General features: G+C 49.4%; 1 protein-coding gene across 1 annotated transcript in view; it reads left to right on the top strand.

Moving 5' to 3' along the window:
* Positions 1-19,761, top strand: part of LOC147718068 (carboxypeptidase M-like) — a 217,412-nt gene that overhangs the window by 127,006 nt on the left and 70,645 nt on the right. Inside the window, exon 7 of the mRNA XM_086919901.1 lies at positions 1,474-1,622. Within this exon, the coding sequence (XP_086776027.1) occupies positions 1,474-1,622 (149 nt within the window). The remainder of the gene's footprint in view (positions 1-1,473; positions 1,623-19,761) is intronic.

Raw genomic sequence — 19,761 nt, 5'->3', positions numbered from 1 at the left:
CAACGCAGCGCAGAGGCGCTTACTGGAAGCGCCTGGTGGACTAGTTAGCCCCCAGGGGCCCTCAGGAATGCAGGGGAATCATTTCCCCAACTTAAAACATGCCACAGAGCGTGTTTGCACAAGTCACCTCAGGCCCGTCCTCTCCCTTCGCCCCTGTGTAAACATGCACTGTGTCCGTTTTAAGTTGGGAGATTAAGTCCCCTTGAATCCTGAGGGTCCCTAGGGTCCAACTAGCCCACCAGGTACCTCCAGTAAGCGCCACAGAGCTGCATTGCAGAGAGGTGTAAAAAGGGGCGTGGCCTCTGAACACCTCTCTGCAACGCTGCTCCCTGGCGCATACTGGAGGTACCTGGTGGGCTAGTTGGCCCCCAGGGACCCTCAAGATTGAAGAGGAATTAATTATTCAACTTAAAACGCACCACAGGGCACGTTTGCACAATGGTAAAGGAAGGGGGCAGGGCCTGAGGCGACATGTGTGCAAACACGCCCTGTGGCGAGTTTCAAGTTGTGGAATTAATTCCTCTTCAATCCTGAGGTCCCCTGGGGGCCAACTATCTCACCAGGTACCTCCAGTGTGCGCCAGGGAGCTGCGTTGCAGAGAGGTGTTCAGAAGCCACGCTCCTTTTTACACCTCTCTGCAACGCAGCTCCGTGGCGCTTACTGGAGGTACCTGGTGGGCTAGTTGGTCCACAGGGGACCTCAGGATTGAAGAGGAATTAATTCCCCAACTTAAAATGCGCCACAGGGCCTGTTTTTACACATATCACCTCAGGCCCGCCCCCTACCTTCACCACTGTGCAAACACGCACCGTGGCGCGTTGTAAATTGGGGGATTAAGTCCCCTTGAATCCTGAGGTCCCCTGGGAGCCAACTAGCCCACCAGGTACCTCCAGTAAGCGCCACGGAGCTGTGTTGCAGAGTGGTGTAAAAAGGGGCGTGGCCTCAGAACACCTCTCTGCAACGCAGCCCTAGGCGCATACTGGATGTTCCTGGTGGGCTAGTTGGCCCCCAGGGACCCCCAGTATTCAAGGGTAATTCGATCCCCATCTACAAACGCGCCCTGGTGCAAGGAGGAGTTGTTCCCTCTGGCGCAATCCCGTTTTTATAAAAAACATTTTTTTAAGAAGGGGGCTGTGTAGCCCCCCTTCTTTTTCTTATTTATTGGCCCTGGAAACCCCATCCCCCAGGGCCTGCCCCCAATTAAAAAAAAAAAGTGAAATCGAGAAGGGGGCCGCGTGACTATACTCACTATTGCACCCACCTGCCTCACTCTCACACAGTCACCTACCACACTCTTGTGCACATCCGCCTCACTCTCACACAGTCACCTTCTTCACTCTTGCACACACCTGCCTCACTTACGCACAGTCACCTTCCTCACTCTTATCAGCCTCACTCCTCCTCACATACTTAGCTTTCTCTCTTTTAATGTTTTATTGTGTCTCACCATTCCTCTTCTGTAACTTCTTGCAGGGTTGAAAGGTCGTGTCTTGGATGCTGCAGGCAAACCTGTGCCGGAAGCTGTTCTTCAAATATTGAACAGGAAGGACAGCCTCTCACATCGAACCAACGCACTTGGAGAATTCTACAAGCTGTTGCTGCCTGGAAATTACACCTTCCAGGTGAGAGTAGAGACCACCTCTCTGTGCAAGATCTCTGTGAGCAATGTCCCCCAACCCCACCATCTCATCCACATCCACATCTCTGCCTCACCCTCCCCCTAGCACCTCAGCCTAGGCTGCCCTCCAGCGCCTCAGCCACATCCATCTCACCGCCTCAACCTCCCTCCAGCACCTCCAATCCTTTAGTAATTCAGAGGACCCCCGCACATCTCTCTGCCTCAACCGCCCTCTAGTGCCTCACTTCCATGAGTAGTGCAGAGGCTGCCTCACCGTCTTCCAGCACCTCAATTACTTCAGTAGTTCAGAGGCCCCCTGGCACATTTCCCCACCTTAACCGCACTCCATTCCTTGAGTAGGCCAGGGGACCCCTGGCACCTCTCTCTGCCTCAACTCTCCTCCAGCGCCTCCATTCGTTGAGTAGTTCAGAGGCCGCCTGGCACCTCTCTCTGCCTCAACTCTCCTCCAGTGCCTCCAGTCGTTGAGTAGTTCAGAGGCCCCCTGGCACCTCTCTCTGCCTCAACTCTCCTCCAGCGCCTCCATTCGTTGAGTAGTTCAGAGGCCACCTCACTGTCTTCCAGTGCCTCCATTCTTTGAGTAGTTCAGAGGCCCTCTGGCACCTCTCTCTGCCTCAACTCTCCTCCAGCGCCTCCATTCGTTGAGTAGTTCAGAGGCTGCCTGGCACCTCTCTCTGCCTCAACTCTCCTCCAGTGCCTCCATTCGTTGAGTAGTGCAGAGGCTGCCTGGCACCTCTCTCTGCCTCAACTCTCCTCCAGCGCCTCCATTCGTTGAGTAGTTCAGAGGCCACCTCACTGTCTTCCAGTGCCTCCATTCTTTGAGTAGTTCAGAGGCCCTCTGGCACCTCTCTCTGCCTCAACTCTCCTCCAGCGCCTCCATTCGTTGAGTAGTTCAGAGGCTGCCTGGCACCTCTCTCTGCCTCAACTCTCCTCCAGCGCCTCCATTCTTTGAGTAGTTCAGAGGCCGCCTGGCACCTCTCTCTGCCTCAACTCTCCTCCAGCGCCTCCATTCGTTGAGTAGTTCAGAGGCCGCCTGGCACCTCTCTCTGCCTCAACTCTCCTCCAGCACCTCCATTCCTTGAGTAGGCCAGGGGACCCCTGGCACCTCTCTCTGCCTCAACTCTCCTCCAGTGCCTCCATTCATTGAGTAGTTCAGAGGCCCCCTGGCACCTCTCTCTGCCTCAACTCTCCTCCAGCGCCTCCATTCCTTGAGTAGTGCAGAGGCCACCTCACTGTCTTACTGTGCCTCCATTCTTTGAGTAGTTCAGAGGCCCTCTGGCACCTCTCTCTGCCTCAACTCTCCTCCAGCGCCTCCATTCTTTGAGTAGTTCAGAGGCCGCCTGGCACCTCTCTCTGCCTCAACTCTCCTCCAGCGGCTCCATTCCTTGAGTAGGCCAGGGGACCCCTGGCACCTCTCTCTGCCTCAACTCTCCTCCAGTGCCTCCATTCGTTGAGTAGTTCAGAGGCCCCCTGGCACCTCTCTCTGCCTCAACTCTCCTCCAGCGCCTCCATTCGTTGAGTAGTTCAGAGGCCGCCTGGCACATCTCCCCACCATAACCTCACTCCCTTCCTTGAGTAGATCAGGGGACCCCTGGCACCTCTCTCTGCCTCAACTCTCCTCCAGCGCCTCCATTCCGTGAGTAGTGCAGAGGCCCCCTGGCACCTCTCTCTGCCTCAACTCTCCTCCAGGGCCTCCATTCCGTGAGTAGTGCAGAGGCCCCCTGGCACCTCTCTCTGCCTCAACTCTCCTCCAGCGCCTCCATTCCGTGAGTAGTGCAGAGGCCCCCTGGCACCTCTCTCTGCCTCAACTCTCCTCCAGCGCCTCCATTCGTTGAGTAGTGCAGAGGCCCCTTGGCACCTCTCTCTGCCTCAACTCTCCTCCAGCGCCTCCATTCGTTGAGTAGTTCAGAGGCCCCCTGGCACCTCTCTCTGCCTCAACTCTCCTCCAGCGCCTCCATTCGTTGAGGAGTTCAGACTGAGGCCCCCTGGTACCTCTCTCTGCCTCAACTCTCCTCCTGCGCCTCCATTCCTTGAGTAGTTCAGAGGCCCCCTGGCACCTCTCTCTGCCTCAACTCTCCTCCTGCGCCTCCATTCCTTGAGTAGTTCAGAGGCCCCCTGGCACCTCTCTCTGCCTCAACTCTCCTCCAGCGCCGCCATTCATTGAGTAGTTCAGAGGCCCCCTGGCACCTCTCTCTGCCTCAACTCTCCTTCAGCGCCTCCATTCCTTGAGTAGTTCAGAGGCCCCCTGGCACCTCTCCCTGCCTCAACTCTCCTCCAGCGCCTCCATTCGTTGAGTAGTGCAGAGGCCCCTTGGCACCTCTCCCTGCCTCAACTCTCCTCCAGCGCCTCCATTCATTGAGTAGTGCAGAGGCCCCCTGGCACCTCTCCCTGCCTCAACTCTCCTCCAGCGCCTCCATTCGTTGAGTAGTGCAGAGGCCACCTCACTGTCTTCCAGTGCCTCCATTCTTTGAGTAGTTCAGAGGCCCCCTGGCACCTCTCTCTGCCTCAACTCTCCTCCAGCGCCTCCATTCGTTGAGTAGTTCAGAGGCCGCCTGGCACCTCTCTCTGCCTCAACTCTCCTCCAGCGCCTCCATTCGTTGAGTAGTTCAGAGGCCGCCTGGCACATCTCCCCACCATAACCGCACTCCCTTCCTTGAGTAGATCAGGGGACCCGGATACATCTCTCTGCCTCAGTTGTCCTCCAGCACCTCCTTTCGTTGAGTAGTTCAGAGGCACAGGCAAACAATTATTACAATTAGAAATATTGCCACAGGTGTAATGGAGACTGAAAAAATAGCAGGAGTGTCGTCTAATCATTACAGGAGCTGAAGGGGGTTTGAAGTGTGATTTACAACAGTATTTTAATGAATTGCAGATCCAGCAGGTTTTGGACAAAAAAAGTGCATTAAATAGTGAAATAGAATCCTCATTCTTGTCACAACTTTAAAGAATATGGCCAGTGCTAAGGCAGGCGGGAGCAGCAGGATTCCTACAGAAGAGTACAAGACTTTTGTAGATGAACTTCCTCCATCCCTTTCATCCTTTTTAATCGCATACAAAAGGAGCCAAAATATCTCAAAAAAATAAAGCATAAAGATCCCCTAAACCCCAATTCATACCGCCCCACAGTCGACTGAATGTGCACTGTAAATCACTCATGAAGACCTGGGCGATTGGGTGCGCACCACGTGCACAATCACTCATTCATCTGGATCAAAGGGTCCATGGCAGCAAACACCTATCAATTGATAGAAGCCATCGATTATTTGACAGTTACTAAAGAGAAGGCGGCGATCCCTATGATGAATGCACAAAAGGTGTTTGACCTAGTCAACTGGAAAGCCTTTTTCTTTATCCTGGATATATTCAGCTTCCCACCAGCAATTGTCGATATGCTTAAGAAACTATGGTCCACATGTATCATGCATTTGACCAGCCGCTAACGGCCCGATTCGCAGAATCAGGCCGTTTGTGACCTGTAAAATGCTTTTTGGTATGTATGAATTTCAATTTGCGATTTGGTAACATGTTACAGAATCACGATTTGGAATTACGGAAAAATAAAGAACTGACATCAGCGTGCAGGGGGGGGGCGTCTAAGTAGATACCGCTATGTCATCCCGGGGAACACCGTCTGCGTTGTGGTCGCCGGGATGACATCGATGACGTCAGTTCTTTCTTTTTCCGTGCCAGCCAGCGCATATCCGAAGAGAGCTTGCCCCTTAGTTGCTTTTTGACTAACCTTTTTCGACTTTTTTTCAACGTCTTTTGGGTCTTCCGACTGGTGCATGAGGGATGTCTAGCCGTCGGCCCAGTTTCAATCCTTGTGACTCCTGTCACAAGTTGATCTTCGTCACCGATCCACACCTCGTGTGTCTTTGGTGTCCGGTGTTCGACCACGTCCAGAAGTCGTGCTCGGACTGCTGGGCCCTGAACCCGAAGTCTTTGCGGGAGCGGGCCCGAAAGCTTTTGGAGGCCTGGCATTTTGCTCAATGGACCATTCGAGGTCCCGGTTGAGGGGAAGGTCGTGGAGCCATCACCATTCGTCATTGAAGTCTTAGCACTCCTCGGGTAAGTCGAAGCACAAGAAGAAGGTGAAGAAGCATAGTTACTCTTTGCCTTCTCCCCATCCATCGGCTGATGCAAGGCGGGACCGGGAGCGTCGCCACTCTCTGTCTTCTTCCTCAGAGCCTGCAGGGATGGTTCCACGCTTCCTTCCCTTTCCCGGACCCGGAGCGTCCCCTACCCGGCTTTGCCAATTTTACCAAGTGCTGCCCAACTCCACAGGCGCGCCTTCTGGCCCCACGGACTCAGAAAGGCTTTAGATGTCGGTGGCTCCGGCCCTGGTGCTGCAGGGCTCCCATTGATCCAGGCCTGGATACAGATCGACCCCGGTTGACCTCATGGACCTTCCCTGGCACAGATTCCAGTGACGAAGCCCGATGCCGGTTGCGCCCCCAACCAGCGTCGACCCCAGCCTTACTCCCAATATGGACAAGGCGCTGGACCGACGTTGACTGACGTTGGTACAGGAGCCAGAGGGTACTTTTGTCCCACTGTTCATTCCTGGTATTCCCTACCACACTGAGTGGCAGCCAGAGGAAGGTGAGGAGCACTGGGAGGGGTCTGTTGACCCTCTAGCAGACCAACTTGAGGGGTCGGACTGGCGAGAGGAGTTGGGTGATGCCAGTGGTCTGGATACCTCCCTAGAACTTGGTATGCTTTCTCCTCCTACTGTAGCTATGGAGGAGAGAGCTTCCTACGCTGTGGTGGTGCGTAAGGCTCCTGAGGCCTTGGGCCTCGAGCTTCCTACGGTGGCTGTCAGGACTAACTTATTTATTTATTTTTATTCATTTTGAAAGTTTTATATAGCGCGAACAAGATCTTTGCAGATATCAGAGCGCTTTACAAGACAACGGGGGTGATAGAGTAATACAATGTAATAGTTGAGTTAGTGAGGTAGTTGCATAGTAGTTACATAGTTACATAGGTAGGTCAAAGAAAACATGAGGTAGGTCACAGTGAGGTAGTGAAGGTACAAGGTGCATAGTCAAACAGTTGTGCCAATACTATAAAGTGCAAATATAAGGAGCATATACTTGCTTAAGCGTGTTTAACTTTTTTGGAGATAGCATAAAGGAGGGCATAGTTGGTGGGTGAGTGCAGAATGTGTAGTTACATAGGTGCATCAGTAGTACAAGAGTAGGGATCGTTGAGGTGATATAGGTACAGTGTGCAAAGTCAGACAGGTGCGTCAACAATATAACAATATACAAAGAGGGAACGTAGACAATCAAGTAAATCGATAATACAAGTAATACATAAAGGCCAAGGTGGTCAGGCAGGTCTTACAGAGCAGATTCATGAGAGATACAGAATAATAGATCATATGTGTTTAGCCATGAGGAACGCTTTTACTTCTACTAACCTAACTACTAACTAACTTTCTTGGCACTTGATCCAAGCCCAGCACAGGAGCCCCTGTGGACTGGATGATTGCCCAACGGCACCGCCTGGCCCCGGGTTAACCACTTTTCCTCTCCCAACACTCTACCCCAGAGAGCTTGGTGGTCCAAGCCTCATCCTCAAAAGGCGCATTCCCTTCCGCTCCCCCTGATAGGGAATCCAAGAAGCTGGATCCTCTTGGGAAGATGTTTTCTTCCGCCAGCTTAGGGCTGCGGTTGGTGAACACTGCATGTCTCTTGGGCCCTTACACACACACAGTGTGGGATACGGTGGTTGCGCAAGTGCTGCAGCAGTGCCTGGAGGAGGCCTGGGATGTGCTCACCCGCGCTGTTGCTGAGAGTCGAGACGCAGCAAAGTTCACCATCTGGTGTGGGCTGGATACCGCCGACTCGCTGGGTAGAACGGTTGAGGCGCTACGCCTGGCTGAGCACGTCTGACTTCTTGAGGGATCTCCAATTTACCCTTTTGGACATGCGCTTTGATGGCCGTCCCCTGTTTGGTGACAAGGCGGACAGCGCGCCAAAGCGTTTCAAGGACTCTAGGGCTATGGCCAGATCCTTGGACAACTTCTCGCCCCATGCAGTCTGCCTTTCACCCCTTTCATGGCTGTGGAAGGGGTGCCCCACTATGTTCCACCCAGAGACATAGGGCTGCGCAAGTTACCCAGCCTCTGCATGGCCGGGGACGTGGGACCCAGCGTCGTGGATCTGGGGGCCAGCGGGCGGGACAGTCCACCAACGCCCGCCCTGCAGCAGCCTCCAAGCGTTCCTAGTCTGACTTTTCAGGGCCACCAGTTGCCAGTGGGAGGCAGGATCCGCCATCACCTCCCCACTGGCACAACATCACGTTGGACAGGTGGGTTTTGCAGATAGCCCAAAGGAGCTACTCCCTTCCCTTTGAGTCTACCCCTCCCTCCGTGCCACCAGCATTCCATTGCGTGTCAGAGGATCACTTGGCCCTTCTCCACCAGGAAGTTTCATCTCCCTTGGCCAAGGGAGCTATCGAAAGGGTCCCTGTGCCAGAAGTTGGTTGTGGTTGTTACTCCCACTACTTTCTGGTACTCAAGAAGGACAAAGGCCTGCGTCCTGTCTTAGACCTCAGGGCCCTCAACGGCTTCCTCCGGAAGGAGAAGTTCAAAATGTTGACACTGGCTCAGTCCTGTCTGCTCTCGACTCTGGGGACTGGATGGTAGCGTTGGACTTGCAGAACTCTTACTTTCACATCCCCGTCCTGCCGGCCCACTGGAGTTACCTGCGGTTCACGGTAGGCCACAAGCACTTTCAGTTCACCGCGCCCCCCTTTTGGCTTTACCAGTGCCCCTCAGGTGTTCATGAAAGTGAGGGCGGTGGTCGCAGCTCATTTGCGCTGATCCGGGGTCCCAGTCTTGCCCTATCTCGATGACAGTCTGTTGAAGGCGGGCTCGCCCCAGTCTGTCGTCTTCAACCTCTAGACTACTGCTTTCACTGGGTTCACAGTCAATGTGCCAAAGTCACACCTGATTCCCTCGCCGGAAACTCCTTTTTATCGGAGTGGTTCTGGACACAGCGCAGTTTCGGGTCTATCCTCGCGAGCATCGAGTCCGGGATATTCGGGCTATGATACCGATGTTTCAGCCTCTATGCCGGATTTCAGTGAGAATGACCCTGAGGGTGCTGGGTCTCACGGCCTCCTGCATTCTGCTGGTGGATCATGCCAGGTGGCATATACGGGCTCGGCAGTGGAACCTGAAGTTCCAGTGGGTGCAGCATCAGGGGAATCTTTCCAATGTCAAGATCTCAGAGGTGACTGCAAGTCAGTTGCAGTGGTGGCACGCAAACCAGGATAGGGTCAACAGCAGATCCCTCTCCCTTCCCCTACTAGAGTTACAGTAGTAATGGATGCGTCCCTCCTGGGATGAGGTGGCCACATGGGAGAGGTGAAGATCAGAGGCCTCTAGTCTCCGGCGGAGTCCAGGCTCCATATCAACCTTCTGGAGCTCAGGGCAATTCATCCCTTAAGGCATTCCTTCCTTCTGTCAAAAGAAGAGTAGTGCAGGTGTTCACGGACAACACCACCACCATGTGGTACAGCAACAAACAGGGCGGGGTGGGGTCATGGAGCCTATCTCAAGAGGCTCTTTGCCTTTGGACATGGCTGGAGCATCAAGGCGTGAACCTGGTGGTTCAACACCTGGCAGGTTCTCTGAATTCCAGGGCGGATGAACCCAGCCGCCGGTGCTTGATGGATCACAAATAGCGTCTTCACTCAGAGGTGGTGCAAGGTCTCTTTCTGCAGTGGGGAGAGCCTTGGTTAGATTTATTTGCCACCAAAGAGAACGCACAATGACAGCAGTTCTGCGCATTGGAGTTTTCAAGGCGGCACTCACTAGGCGACGCTTTTCGTTACAAGTGTGGTTGGGGTCTTCTCTACGCCTTTCCACCTATACCACTTCTGCCCAGAGTGCTGAAGATCAAGTGCGACCGTGCCCAAGTCATTCTGTGGCTCCAGATTGGGCACGAAGATACTGGTATCCCGAGCTACTCAGCATGGCGGTCGATCCCCCGATCCGACTGCCTCTTTGAGAGGATCTTCTGTTGCAGCAGCAAGGGACAGTCCTCCAGCCAAACCTGTCCAGCCTCCACCTCCTTGCGTGGTGATTGAGTGGCGACAGTTGACAGCTTTCGACCTTCCTTCCTACCAAAACGGTATACGCCTCTATATGGAACAAATTTGTGGCATGGTGCACAGCAAAGGCTGTGGATCCCCTTTCTGCCGCCCTTCCAGAGGTTCCTCTCTTCATTCTTTCATTGGCCCAGCAGGGCACTCTAAAAGGCTATCTTTCAGCCATTTTGGCCTTTCTTCACCTTCCTGATCAGCCTTCTCTTTTCAAGTCCCCTATTGTTAAAAGATTTCTGAAGGGCATTACTCATCTCTTTCCTCCTTCTCCTTTTGTAATGCCCCAGTGGGACTTGAATCTTGTCCTCACCTATCTTATGTGTTCTCCGTTTGAGCCCCTACATAATTGTCCTCTTCGTCTCCTTACTTTTAAGACGGTTTTCTTGCTTGCCATCACCTCTGCATGCAGGGTGAACGAGCTTCAAACGTTATCTTCTAAAACTCCTTTTCTAGCTGTCCATCCGGACAAGTAGTCCTCCGCACTAGGCCCTCTTTTCTGCCCAAAGCGGTTATCTCTTTCCACATCGGGCAGACCATCACATTGCCCACCTTCTTCCAGCCTCCGCACCCTTCCAAAGAGTAGGCGAGACTCCTCTGTCTGGACCCAAAGCGTGCAGTGTCTTTCTATATTGACCGCACTAAAGACTTCCGGGTGGACAATCAACTCTTCGTGGGTTATGCGGGTGCCAAGGGAGGTCGGGCAGTGCACACATGTACCATCTCTCGATGGGTCTTCCTATGCATTAAGATCTGCTATTTTTTGGCTAAAAAGGAACCTCCAGTAGGAAAGTGCACCCCCTCTACTCGGGCGACGGAAGCCACTACTGCTTTGGGACGTGGAGTTCCCTTACTTGACATCTGCCAGGCGGCAACGTGGGCATCTCTGCACATGTTTACAAAGCATTACTGCCTGGACAGCAAAGTCCCGAAAGACGGCTTTTTAGGCAGTTCTGTTCTCCAGGACTTCCTGGTGTGAACTTGGTTCCAGACCCACCTCCGGTAATGGTATTGCTGGGGTATCTATTCTAAGGTAAGGAATCTCTTGAAATGAAAAGAAAACGTTTTATTTTTACTTTTAAAACGCAACCCGTTTTTCTACATTTAAAAAAAAAGATTGCTTTATTCAAAAGCAATTACACACATGCTGGTCTGCTGACCCCAGCAGGCTACCGTCCCTATGACTTTAGTGATTCCTAATGAGTCGTAAATGGTGACATGCCTCATTAATATTAATGAGGTAGGTTGATATGAGACCCATCAGGAGACGCTAAAAGTCACTCATACATTCAAATAGCGATTACCTAAGTGCGATATACAGAGGATTGCGTTAGGTTATTGCTATTTGGAATAATGATACAGGGGCCGAGGCTAAGATTATAATTAATTCCCACATGGCGGGGTTAGGGAAAATGAACTGTGGCATCTAAGGGTTGCACTCTCCCCCGCTTCTTTTAACTTTTATTATTGAACCTTTAGCCTCCAGGATTTGCAAGAATCAAACTGTTTTACTGCCTGCTGAGGGGGTGGCTATAATCAAGATAATCTCTGACGACATGATTTTATATTTAAGGGCCAATAGTTTAAACATCCAGAATGCCATGAATAAAATTGGAAATTTTACGCGAATTAGGTGATATAAAGTCCACCTGGCTACGACTGAGCTGTTACTATTTAATTCACCTCGTTCTGATCTCCCGGCTCTTTTACAGACGATCCTAAAGCACCCTGTGAGGTATTTAGGTATTTTTCTTACGAGCTATGTTTCACAACTATTTCATTATAATTATGGGACAACTTGTCAAAACTAGAAGGTTGCTGGAAAGAGGAGCTCTTTTGCCTCTCTCTTTGGTTGGCAGAGTTGTGTTGGTTAAAATGTCTGTTCTCCCTCTGTTTCTATTTCTTTTTCTGAATCTTCCCCTAAAAATACCTAGGGGCTCATTAGTATGGCGGGTGGACTTTGTCCGCCGCCATACTCCCGGGAAATGGGACCGCCCGCTAAGCGCGCTACGGTTCCGCACATTCCATTAGGATGCGCCCGCCACACTGGCGGGCTCCTCCGGCATTCCTGACATTGAGGCGGGCAGTGCTGAAAGCACCACCTGCTGCGATGCCAGAAATGCAAGTTGTGCATTTGCCAGCACAACGTGGCAGGCACCGTGCGGTGCCTGCCACGTCGTTCTGGCAAATGCAGGTGCACCCCCCACCCCCCAGAATCCCTGGGGGCCCGCTATGGGTCCCCAATGGCTAGGACACCTGCCTTTCCGCCACAGAAAGGCATGACCCCACATGCATCATAATATGGATGGCGGTGTCTGTGAGACACCGCCATCATATTAACTGCTTTTCCGCCCGGTAGGCAATCAGGCGGAAAGACCGCCCGCCGGGGTCCCCCCGCCATAGTAATATGGCGGGAGGGAATAGGCATGCGGGTGGGCACAAATGTCGGGCGGATCACCATCGCCATGCAGGCTGTCGCGATCCGCCTGACATGCTAATGGGCCTCTAAGTGTTTCTTTTAAGGAACTTGATACGATGATTAGAAGCTTTGTTTGGTCTAAGAAAGAAGCCCGGGTTAAAATGTTGATTCTGCAACGTGACACAATGCAGGGAGGTTTTGCTTTTCCGCATTTTGGGACATATCATCAGGCTGCTCTAATCGACTCTTTGGTCCAGCTAGCAGCAGATGCCAGTGTTGGATTTATTAATAAATGTACACAGGAGATCCTTTTAGAGTGTCCCCTGACACCTAACCAAACACTAGCGGGGTCTCTGGCCAGTTTCACCAGCCTGCCACCACCACACATGTTTCTGACCTCATGGGGTGACAGCCAGCGCTCTGAGGACAGAGACAATACCTGCTCTGGGCAGGGGTGTTTCGCACCTCCTCCAGGACAGGATGGCCTTCCCAGATGGGAAGCTACAAAGGCAATGCCGCCTTTTAATTCCAACCACCAGATAGTGAGGGAGGCCAAGCCCCCGTTCCTACTCCACTTTTGGCAGGAGTAAAGGAGGGAAAATTAGCTATATGAACAGTAGGCCCCCCTCAGCCTGCACCACCCCTAGTGCAGGGCAGACAAGGTGCAACCCTCTCCTACAATTCCACCATCTTGCGATGGTGATAAAACCTCAAGGGCAAGGTCACTAGAGGGTTTAGACACCCTAAAGGGAAGTAGCCCGTTGGCTACTACCTAGCTCCGATTGTAACACTCCTAAATTCAGTATTTAGATGGTTCCCTAAGACCTGAACCTCAGATTCATAGGATCAAAGAAGATCCGTTGCAGAAAGAAAAGGCGCCAAACCCTGCCTGCTGCAAGAAGGATTTGACAATCGCTGCCTGCTGTGTCGTCCTGAAACCTGAAAGAACTCCAAGAACCCCGGAGCACCTCCAACCTTTGAGAAATCACAGAGAAGCTCCCTTGGAGGGAAGGTTGCTATGAAGTCCACTTTTGTCGACTTGCTGCTGCCTGATGACCTCGACATAGCATCAAAGAAAAAGAAGTACAAGAGCTCTGGAGGGTCAGATCTGTCTCTTCACCATGTTTGGAGGCACCCAGACCTACCGGAGCATTGGCGTACCAATAACTGGGGTACCGGACCGCCAACAATAAAAACTAAGAATAGTCCACATCAGATTCCCAAAGCACCAGAAGAAAGCTCCCATCGAGGGGCATCGATACACTTGAGACTCACGTTCTGAGTGGCCCAGCTGTACCGGCATCGCCTCTCCAAGTTGCTTGCTCCTGACCGCGAGGACCTTGAAGACACACGACGCCCCGCTGACCTGTTCGCTCAGCACCTGGCCCCAGCACCAACTCACCAGCTCTGCTCCAGTGGTTCCTCTGCCCTTGCGACCTCCCTCCAAGGAGACCCACTGGACTTACCTGTAAGTCCACCTGTGCAGTGCAAGTGGGCCCCTACGTCTATGCGCACAAGTTTCCAAGACCCTCAGCACTCTGCTCCCACCCATCTTCTCCTGCTGGAACCTTGGAAATGGTCTCGACATCAATCTAAAATGAGAAGGTGAACTTCCTGAAAGTATTGGCTAATTTATTATGCATTTTTCCTCTTTTTCCGCATTGATTGCTATGGTGCATAATTGCGCACAAAAGTAATATATTTTCAGAACTTTGAAAAATCGTAACTCTGAGAGTACTTACCTTAAAACAGTGTTCGTGGTCTTAAAAAATACATAAAAATCAATTTTATTTTTACAATTAGTCTTGGATTTATTCTTGAGTGTTTGTCTCATTTATTGCCTCTGTGAGTACAATAAATGCCCAGCACTGCCCTCAGATAAGCCGAACTGCTCGCCCACACTACTAAAAAAAGACCATTCGAATGATCTGCTTTTACCTCTGGGTGCCATTTTGGGATTCTCTGGGCTCTCTGCGCAGTCTACTTCTTTTAGGACACTATACAGAGAGCCAGCTTCCTACAGCATTGTTTGCCCAATCACAGTAATCTGCAATAGAATTTGAGTGATATAATGAAATGCATTTCTAATGTGCTGTTGCATTGCTATATGTTGAGAAATTGTTTGGCACAATGCCCTTTGTCGCCTCTATAATTACATACTTTACACTTTAATATTTGCTGCAGTATATATATATATTCTTTTTTTTATACAGTTATTTCGGTTATTACAACCATCAGAGTGTACATCCTAGACATTTAAAAACATCAAATTTAAAACATTTAAAAACAGCCAACATACATAAGAGTATTTCTAAGGGGTTTCACAGCACTTGAACGAATTAGTAACTGCCGCGAGCAATACAATACCAACAATATGTAGAAACACAACAAATAGATGATTGAATCATATCCCAGATGAATTGTCTTGGGGAGTGTAGATTACATAGTAAGCATGAGAACAAAGGCACATAATTTAAAAATAGTTATATAGAAATAAGAATTAAAAAAGGCATGATAGCAGCCTCCAGGAGGAACCCTCTCCCGACGTCCCCAGCGCAACGCAGCCGACCCTAGACATCTGGACTACCTCCATCATCAAAGACACCCTAAAGATTATGAAGACCACTCACTCCGGAGCCCCCACGGACCCCTGCCCCCAACACATCGACCACAAAGCCACTGACATAATCGCCCCCAAGCTCCAACGAATCATCAATTGCTCATTCGAGACCGCCTCTTTCCCCGACGACTGGAAACACACAGTGATCAACTCTCTCCTGAAAAACCCTCGACAGACCCTACCGACCTCAAGAATTTCAGACCGATCTCCCCACTCCCATATCCAGCCAAAGTCATGGAAAAAGCCGTCAACAGTCAACTAGTCGCCTTCATAGAAGATAACAACATCCTCGACTCCTCCCAATCAGGCTTCAGGAAGAACCTAAGCACTGAAACCGCCCTTCTTGCGGCGACAGACTCAATCCATTCCCTCCTTGACAGAGGCAAGACTGTGGACCTCATCCTCCTGGACCTCTCCACGACCTTCGACGCAGTCTCTCACCGCACCCTAGTCCACAGACACCACGGCGCGGGAATCCAGAGCAAGGCCCTCAACTGGATATGCTTATTTCTCTTTGGCTGAACGCAATGGGTCAGACTCCCTCCTTTCCTCTTGGAACCCATACCGACCACCTGCGGAGTCCCACAAGGATCCTCCATTAGCCCGACCCTGTTCAAAGTCTATATGGCCCCACTCGCATCCATTGTCAGATCACACAGACTCAACATTGTATCGTATGAAGCTGACACCCAACTCATCCTCTCCCTATCCAACATCACCAAAAACATCTTTGAAGACAAAATGGAGGCAGTCACCAGGTGGATTAAGAGCAACTGCCTACAACTCAACACTGACAAAACCATGGTGCTCGCCATGGGTCCACACCCCAACACCTGGAAGGACACCTGGTGGCCCCCCACCTTCGGGAACCCTCACCCCCCACAGACCATGCACACAACCTCGAAATCATCCTGGACTCCAAACTCAAAATGGACCGCCAGATCAACGCTGTCACCTCTTCCTGCTACCACACCCTCCGCCTTGTCCGAAAGACCTTTAATTGTATTCCCCCCGAATACAGGAAAACCGTCACTCACACCCTTATCAGCAGCAGGCTGGATTACGGCAACGCACTGTACGCCGGGATCAACAAGAACCTCACCCACAAACGCCAGAACGTCCAGAACGCCTCTGCCAGACTAGTCCGAACTTACTACGCCACTGCCACATCAGCTAACACCTGCGGATACTACACTGGCTCCCCGTCGAGAAGAGAATCACCTTCAAGCTTCTTACTCACTCCCACAAAGCCCTCCACAACACCGGACCCACCTACATGAACCACCTCCTCACGTTCCACACACCCCAATGTTCCCTCCGCACGACCCAGCTCTCCCCTGCAACTGTACCTTGCATCAAGAAGAACAGTTCAGGAGGGAGCACCTTCTCCCTCCTTGCGGCCTAGGCATGGAACTCCCTCCCTTTCCACCTCCGACAGACGCCTTCACTCCCCAAGTTCTTGAAGGAACTCAAGACTTGACTTTTTCGACGGAGCTCTGTGGAATTCTGGGAGCTGCGCACCCCCCTTCCATTCTGCCTCAGTCAGCACTCAGTTGCGCTCTATAACTGCCTGATCGATATGCTCAATTAGAAGGCTACTCATGGTTATCTGGCCCAACCAATTAAAGTTCTCCATGAGACACATCCCTAAATAATAAAAGTTTCCTACCCTTTCGAGTACCTCATTACCAACCCGGATAACCATTTTTTCCTTTCTTACCCCCTTACCCAACACCATACATTTGGTCTTGTTGACATTCAATTCAAGACCCCTAGACTTGTAGAAGTCTAAAAATCTGTTAACTGAGGTCTGCAGGCCCATGGGTGTCTTTGAGATAAGGAAGGGATCATCAGTGAATAGCCAAATGGGCAACCTTCCTGTAGTAATCCAGACAGACAGCTCCAAATAGGTTCTTGAAGTAACTTTATTGGAGTTATAAATTTACATGCAGCAACCTTCAGCAATACAATCCACTGCATCACAGTTCCATCATACAATTCTAGATATTACCACATATCTTCCCCCTATGGAATCTAAAATAAAATAATACTAGAGAAAACATATAACCTATGAAATACGTTGCTGATAAAACAATGTAACAGTATTTATAAGAAAGCAAAAATTAAAAAGCAACACCTTTCATAAATGAGATACTTTACACAAATCCCTAAAACTCCACTTCTTGCCGTCATCCAGTTGAGCCACGGAACCCTTGACAGAGATCACTTTATGCGGCTGAGAAAACTTGCTCTCTCCTTTCTTCACAATTTCAAATCTTCTTATTACCACCCAATCACCTTCCTCAAACACCAACTCCTTAGCACCTTTTCTACTGTCAAAACCTATCTTATTGTGCCACTGACAATCTACAACTCTTGACCTTATCTTTTCTCTATCAACCCAAACCTGATTCTTCTCCTGCAACCATATCGGATTGGCTTGTGGATGAAACAAAGCTACTCTATCATGACTGATCCCAAGACCACAAAGAAAAATACTCATTTCAGAAGAAACTAGTTAAACTCCATTGTCCGTTACAAGTGTTTTCGGTACTCCCTCTTCCAAAAAGACTTCTTTAAGAAATGTTATCACATTAGCAGTAGTGACTTGACCCATAGATTTACATGTAAACCACTTGCTATGACAATCCACCAACACAACCGAAAACCGATTATTACTTCCCAATTTGTCAATTGGACCCAACACATCCAAAGCCAATTTCTCCCATGGCCTCCTAGGTAATTCTACACATCTCAAAGGGGGTTCTCTTGTAACTTTTACCTTATCACTATTGCTGCACGCATGACAATCCCGCACCAATTCTTCCACATTCCTGTCCATTTCAGGCCACCAAAAAGACTCTCTTAATCTCCGCTTAGTCAAACTTTTACCTAAGTGCTATTCATGTAAATGTAAATGTAAATGGAACTTGTAAAGCGCGAACTGCCGCTCCGATAGGAGCATCCTGGCGCTATAATGTATGATTCTCAACAACCTTGTTCTCAACAAAACCGGAAGAACTATCCTATTTCTTCTCAAAATCTTATCTCCTTGTAAATTAAGCTCATCCCTTACCGACGAGTACTGTTTATGCAGTTCCACTTCACTGGAACCATTCCAACAATTCATAATAAGTTCTCTCAACTTCTTATATTCTTCATCCTTCTCCATTGCTGCCTTCCATTCATCTTGACTAACAGCAAATTCACTGTCCACATTTACAACAAAATCCTCCAAAATGTCCACGCAAGAGTCATCCTCCACCGGCATCCTAGAAAGACAGTCGGCAATAACATTCTTATTGCCACGCACATATTCAACCACAAAATTATAATCTAAAACAGACAATAACTACCTCGATATTCGAGGAGTGACACTACCATCTAAACCACGTCCACCTTTGAAAATATGGACTTGAGGTTTGTGATCCGTCTTAACAACAAAAGGTAACCCCCACAAATAGTACCTAAAATGCGCCATTCCCCAACAACATGCCAGAGCTTCCTTTTCTATGGTTAAATATGATTTCTCTGCCCCCTGTAATCTGCGTGAAGCATACCCAATAATTGTTTCATCTTTATCTGACAATTGCAATAAAACTGCTCCAATCCCGACATTGCTAGCATCCGTAACCAGAATTGATTTTTTCTTTGAGTCAAAATGCCCCAATGATGGAGCACTGGAAAGACATATCTTTACATTATTAAATGCATCTTCACACTCAGAATTCCATTCAAACACACCTCCTTTCTTTAAGAGAAGTCTCATTGGTTCTACTAAATCAGCACATTTTGGAACAAATTTCGAACAATATTCAGCAATACCTAAAAAGGACTTTAATTTCTCCTTATGAGTAGGACAAAGAGCATCTTTGACAGCTCTCACAATACTACCCTTCGGTCTTATACCATCAGCTGATATTTGATGACCTAAATAGTTGACCTCACTCAATCTTATTTAACACTTCTCTTTTTTGATTGTCAATCCACATTTAGACATTCTCTGTAAAACTTCTTCCATCAATTTATCATGTTCATCAAATGACCTCCCCACAATCATTATATCATCCTGAAAACATAATATTCGCTTCATCCCCTTAAATATATTTTGCATGATACGCTGGAATACAGCAGAGGCTGATGCCAATCCAAAAGGCATTCTACACTACCGAAACACCCCAAAGGTGTTACAAACGAAGTCAAAGGACGTGACTCTGGATGTAGATTCACTTGATGATAGCAGAGGACAAGTGTAGTACACTAAAAACACAACCTCCACCCATCATGCTTAACATTTCTCCAATATTCGGAAAGGGTTGTCTATCCACCCAAATATTTCTGTTCAGATCTCTCAAATCAATGCATAAACAAATGTTGTTACCTTCCTTCGGTGCAACAACAATTGGAGATAACCATTGTGATGACTGTATTGGTTGTATGACTCTAGCTTCCAACAATTTATCCAATTCCTTACAAAGTGGTTCTCTCATCATATGTGGTATTGTCCTAACTTTATGCACAATGGGTTTCGCATTTTTTTTTAAATAATACAATGAGCAAACCCCTTCAACATACCTACGTTATCAGAAAAAACATGAGAATACTTTTTCATTAACATGTTTGCCCACCCATTGTTCATATCAACATTTGAAGATACATTTTCTACATTTGGTTCAATAGCCATAACTGGTTCCTGAGCATTTGGATTGAGTATAACGTTCAAATCTTTCTGATTTCGCCATCCTAACAAATTTGATCCTTCTCAAACTCTTCCATAAACCCCATTGTTCTTTAAGATGATATTTTGCATGCCTAAAATATCAATTTTTGATCCACCGTACCCAACAGCTCTTACATCTGCTTGTAGAAGATCTTTCATCTTTCCATCCATTTTTTCTTGAAAAGTTTCCTTGGAAATTAGAGTAAAAAGACTTCCAGAATCAGCCAATAATTTAACTTCCCTTTGCC

Source organism: Lissotriton vulgaris, chromosome 5, assembly GCF_964263255.1.
Source record: "Lissotriton vulgaris chromosome 5, aLisVul1.2, whole genome shotgun sequence".
Taxonomy (NCBI): Eukaryota; Metazoa; Chordata; class Amphibia; order Caudata; family Salamandridae; genus Lissotriton; species Lissotriton vulgaris.
Note: the sequence above shows the minus strand (reverse complement) of the source record. Positions and strands in the feature narration are given on the sequence as shown.